This window comes from Propithecus coquereli, unplaced genomic scaffold (genome assembly GCF_000956105.1).
Source record: "Propithecus coquereli isolate 6110/MARCELLA unplaced genomic scaffold, Pcoq_1.0 Scaffold279, whole genome shotgun sequence".
Classification (NCBI taxonomy): domain Eukaryota; kingdom Metazoa; phylum Chordata; class Mammalia; order Primates; family Indriidae; genus Propithecus; species Propithecus coquereli.
The window spans coordinates 1,952,842-1,958,841 of record NW_012148385.1 but is presented as its reverse complement, the minus strand read 5'-3'; the positions used below and the strand labels follow the sequence as shown (position 1 = coordinate 1,958,841).

The following is a 6,000-nucleotide window of genomic DNA, read 5'->3' as shown; positions in this document are numbered from 1 at the left end:
GGAAACGTAGAAATAGTTGGTCCTTGGTAATCAGTCACAGCATTTCCCTTTCCCCAAACTTCATAGTTCTCAAACCATTTTAGCAAATCTTTGATGATACTTCCATTTATTCAGAAAAAGAAAAATATTCTCCATAGATTTTCAGTTTCCAATGATTGCTGAGATTCACAAGTTGTCTTTAAAATTTACTCTTGCATTTATTTAATATATGCAAGTACATAGAGTAAGGAGGAAGGAGAGAGGTATACAATAGAGGGAAAGACCAATATAATCCATGCATTTATGAAGCTTATATCCCAGAGATACTACATCTTACTTTCACATCAAGGAATCTATGTCCTCCTTTGGGACTGAGAATAAAAGTGCCAAATATCTATGCTTTTTTTTCTCAGCCATTCCCCAAAAGGCTTTATCTGAGGCAGCAAGAGCCAGGAATTTCCAATGGGGAAACAAATCTTGAAAGGAGGCCCTGGGCACGCAATGCTAGGAAAAGAAAGGGAAGATGATGTCCATAGCAGAAAATCTGTGGGACTAAAATCAGATCAGTCGAACGGAAAAAAAGAAAAGAAATTAGCCAATTGGAAAAGGAGAACTTGTAAGAATATCTTGAACAATTTTTCAATTGGGTGTTACAACTTAAGTAAATTTTTCACTGAAACGTTGATTCTAGCCAATTCAATTCAAATTTTCTCTTTCCATCTCTATTGTCATTGTACCATTTTTTATGATATCGACTGGATTTCTGAACTGACAATGATTTAATAATTCTATACAGATATATATGGTGTGCATTTCTGAATTTCTTTGGATTTAATTTGGAGATATCTTCAAAGCCCTTGGTATCTTACCTAATTTACTATTTAGATAGACAAATGAGAGAACATATCTTTCTTTCTGTTCTTCTACTGCTAACAAATAATTTTTAGGAGACCTTCTAGGAGATAGTCCATAGAGTCTAACACAATAACAAACGGTAAAACTTAAACTGGTCTGAAGGCAAAAGAGACCACCTTTTTAAAAATGCAAATGTCAGCCTCCCCATGCCTTCTTTATTCAGTACAGATGGTTAAGGCAAGCTTGACCTACAAAGTCCCTTCTTCCAGTCTACCCTGTAAAGGACCAAAAGCTCTTTGAACATATAGGCAACTCCTGACCTCAGATTTTCAGATGCCAAGAATCAGCGGAGGTATCAATGTCATGTTCCACTAGCTGTCATCGCATGGCAGCATCATGGCTGAGGTAGGAACTCTGCACCACAACGAGTTAAGCATTTAGAGATGGTTACCATCTGTCCTAGCTATTTGTTCCTAAACAGGTGAATGTAAAAATAACCAAGCGTTCCTAAAGCAATTCTCTTACAGAAAAAAAATTAAGTTCATTAGCACATTCTGCCAGCATTTTTAGCAGCCATCTAGGTAATTCTGATACAGATGGTCTAAGGACTACACTCTGAGATGCACTGGTGTGTAGACAAACCCTCTCTCACTCAGTTGACAAACTGATCAAGCAGTGATTCCCAAGAAGTGAGTCTGGTGCCAGGATGACTACTTAAGAATACAGAATCCTGGGCTCTTCCCCAGACGTACTGGGGCCCAGGAATCTGCTTATGAATCTCTATATTTAAAATTTCTCCCAGAGATTCTAATAACACAACCCGTGGCATTAGAAGAAAGGGGTTAGGTTTTAGCTTAACACATCTGTGAATCCTTGTTCCACAATTTACTAGTGCTCTGACCTTATGTAATTATCTTTGGTCTATAAAATGGCTTTTGTGAGGATTAAATAAAGCAATGCATCTTAACAGTCGAGCATAGGTAAGCTGGTTGCTCTTGTTATTTTATTATATGTCCAGCTCTAAGTAAGATATACAGAAGTAAAATGTGTGGTTCATGACTTTGAGAAGCATACAATCTATTTAGAAAAAATAATATAAATACTACAACAATTTAAAATATGAGTTTATATTCTAAGTCAGTAACATGTTTGTACACACATGCCAAAACCACACAATATTCTGAATAATAAAGTAGATTGTATAATAAAATACAAAGTATTACAATATAACAACATAGGAAAAATCACATAAAATTTGCTTAAAATTGTTTAATTCTTCTACTTTTGGTGACCTAATTCTCATTAATTCACCAAATTTTTATTTAGATTACAGAAAAATACTAAAATAGTGAGTGACAGGTAACTTATATTTATTTTTTTATTATTTTAAATGAGAAGCAGAAAAAGAGCAGTGTATGTCTGGAGAGGGGATCTGTGGATATGCTTAGAGAGCCCAAGAAACCCCTGAAATTTTATACAGAAAGATTGTTTATGAGCATTGGTATTTCTGGGGAGAGTTCTATAACTTTCATTCGATTGTTAAAGGGGTTTGTAGTGCCCCTAAAAATGTTAAGGAACACTGAAAATTCCCATTCAGTACATTCTGTGTGCATCCTTATTTATGCTGAAAAACTTTAACTCATGATTGTATTCCAAATAATTTACTTGTTTGCTTTCTCTTAACTGTCCTCTGAGTCATTTTCCTGAAGCTTTACTGAGAAAAGAAGATTTCATTTAATAAAACTCTGAAGCAGAGTTTCATGACTACCTCAGCCTATTCAAATTTTGCAGACATCAGCATGGAAGTTTAGGTACATGTTTTAAAAGTTCCAGGGCAAATATTAACTGATGATCATTTTCTAAGTTTTCCCTTTTCATTTTTTATCCATTGCTCAGTCTTTTGAATTATTTTTGATTAGTTCTGTGTTTCTTTTCTTTTCAGGTAGAAAAGTGATGGAACTTCCCTGAAAGGATAAAATTCAATTTTGCCAATCTAACAATTTTTCCATTTGTGTTTTATTTATAATGTGGTAACAACACTATTGATGTTACATACTTTTATTTCTCTCTTCCTTTAGGTGTGTGTGCAACATTGACTGTTCTCAAACCAACTTCAATCCCCTCTGTGCTTCTGATGGGAAGTCTTATGATAATGCATGTCAAATCAAAGAAGCATCATGTCAGAAACAAGAGAAAATTGAAGTCATGTCTTTGGGTCGATGTCAAGGTAATGTTCATACCAAAATTCATTTCAAAGAGTGTTCTTAGGCTTTGTGCAGAAATGAAAAGTGAAGATAACTCCTTATTAGGCAGCTATTTCATCTCCAAAAGGCAGTTCTGATCTGCAATGGATAGTAGAGTCCACTGTCTTATTTGTGTTGATTATAGGAGTTTGAGGGCCTGCCAGCAGCAGTCCAAATCTTTTTCTATATAATGGGACTGTATCATCACAATGCAATAAATACAGAAGGTAATAATCAAAAGACAATAGACATTCTTCTTGAAAAGGGAAAAAAGAAAGTCAAAACCAGTTTTAACAAAGAATCCAAGAATTTATTAGACGACCTTGAAATTTCAAGCACATCGCTTCTTTTTATGATTGGTTTGGTAGGAATAGTTCAAGTGCGTTTTTAAAAGCAGGAAGTACTAGAATGTTCTATTTTGAATTTCATTCAGAAACATTTTCTTGTTATTCCTTTTTTACTTGTTATTCCTTTATCTCAGTTATAATTATGAACCTTCTCCTTGTCCCAACTTTAGAAAGGTGTCATTGTTTTAGTATTTGCTCTCAAACAGAAATTGACATTGTAAATCTGTCTTTGTATAAAGGATTTTTAGAAATATGGTTGGAAAAAATTCCTTAATTGCAATGAAGATACTGTTGGAGAAATAATGTAAGTTTGATGTTAGATATTTAGCAAACAGTTAATCAATCTTTGTCAATTTTTTAACACAGATAACACAACTACAACTACTAAATCTGAAGATGGGCATTATGCAAGAACAGATTATGCAGGTACATAAAATTTTCTACTACATAACCTGAACACTTCTATAAGACAATCCTGGGAAATCATTGTTTACCATTCCTCCTAAATTGAGCCTTGTAAGATTTCTGACATGTGCTGGTCTTCTCTTGCTTAGTTCAAGCTTTCAACAGGCAAGAATAAAGTTTTGTTGAAGCAAAGAAGACATGCTTTTTTTGTGTGTGCCAGAGTTAAAGCAATTGTCAAAAATGTCAGTAAGATATAATTAACTTGTTTTGACAGTGTAAATGGTACAAATGACAAAACGTTTATCAAAGTAATGGGCATTAATGGAAATTAATGCAATTTTTGGCAGTATATTGTAATAAATGCAAATGTCCTTGTTTGCATTTTCATAAAAGTCAACAATAAAAAAGTTTGCTAGTCTCTAAAAAGCTAGAAAGAAAGGACAACTACAAATAGTAATACAGGCTGTCTTTCGGTGCAGAATTTAAAAAGTATGTGTAATTTGTTTTAAAAAATAAATTTATTTAATTTTTTAATTTATTTAGAAACTATAATGTAGCTTCTCAGACATGCAAAATCATAAACAATTTTCTGTAAAAATATAAATCTTATTCAGCAATTATAGAATTTCATTGTGAGGAATATCTCTACCTAATATACTGTTCCTCGAGTGAGAAATAGATTATGGGTATACAATTGGAATTTTATCTGGGGTAAAAAATATAAAAATAAAATTGTTGAAGTTGATAATGATATATGAGGTTTTTGAAACAGATCTTTCCATTTAGATATTAAGGAATTATAACTAGATTTATGGCTAATATTCAATCAAAAATAATTGCTTGTCTTTCAAGATATGTACTACCATTCATTCTTTCTTTCTGAAATTTTGTTTTCTTTAACAATATTTCTAAAATTATGTACAGAATAAATGTCTATGAAATTGAAAAAAAATTAGTCAATCAGATGTTTTACTTATAGATATCTCAAATCTCTTAAAATTTAAAAATAATAAAAGGATTCTTTTTAAAATTTTTCCATATTTTACCTTAATGTTTTTCAACATGTAGATATAAAACTTTTATGGGCTAGAAGCCTGGAATTATCAAGGACAATGATACACGGAAAAACATTAGTTCTACTATTATATAGCTATCTCCAAAGTGTCCAGGAGAGATATTTATAGATGTTCCTTGAAAAGAATAGTCCAGTGGTAAATAAGTTAGGGAAGAGCCCAGATACACAAATAGATATTTTACCCGGAACTCCTCTTATATTCACTTAAAAATCTTTAAGAGACATGCATCTTTTATTATTTTTTTTTTTACTTTTGTTGTGGGGAATTTCTAATATATACAAAGTACACACTCTAGGCTGTATGCTATAATGAACCCACATGTATTCATCATTCAAACTCAGTAACATCCACCCATGGCTAACCCAGCCCCATCCCCACCCCATTCTCTTTTCCTACTTCCATAATACGTGGAAGTAAATCCTGGAAATTGCATCATTTCATTCATAAATAGTTTAGCGTGCATCTAAAAAAGATCAACCTTTTTTTAAACAAAATCACAATAGCATAATCACACCAAAGATAATTAATATGTTCCTTAAAATACACAGCTTTTATCAAAATTGTTTGATAAATAACACATTTTTTGGCATGATTTCAGTACTAGTGTTCTCAAGAATGCATTTTGAGATATGCTGATCTACAGCAGTATTATTAAAAATAATAAAAGATAACAATGGAAAATCAAAGTCTGATGTCAATAATATGTTTAAAAATCAATTAAATAATAGTCCCATTCCTCAACATTTCCAAGCTTCCAGTAGTATTTGCATTTTCCTAAATTTGGGGACATAAACTTTGGAAAAACTTAAAGGAACCAAATGGAGAGTCAGTATGTCGTTGTCCTCTTAATTTCTATTTCACATGCTAAGAACTCTCCAAGGATGGAAAAGAGGAACTGTGTGACCTGTGTAACTCACATTCGTAGGAGTTTGCTATGTGCTCACAGCTACTTTAATGTCATAGCCGCTTCCCTGTTAGACACACATTCACGGACTCTCCCACCAGAGGGAAGTAATGATCTTAACACCCTCTCATTTTTTCCTTGTATGTCCTTAATGCTATGGATTAAAAACCCTTACCGATCCCACTTCCCTT

At 32.8% G+C, this 6,000-nt stretch overlaps 1 protein-coding gene across 1 annotated transcript in view; it reads left to right on the top strand.

The window, feature by feature from the left end:
• Positions 1 to 6,000, top strand: part of TMEFF2 (transmembrane protein with EGF-like and two follistatin-like domains 2) — a 346,060-nt gene that overhangs the window by 296,304 nt on the left and 43,756 nt on the right. Inside the window, exons 5-6 of the mRNA XM_012647925.1 lie at positions 2,913 to 3,061; positions 3,791 to 3,850. Coding sequence (XP_012503379.1) covers positions 2,913 to 3,061; positions 3,791 to 3,850 — 209 coding nt within the window. The remainder of the gene's footprint in view (positions 1 to 2,912; positions 3,062 to 3,790; positions 3,851 to 6,000) is intronic.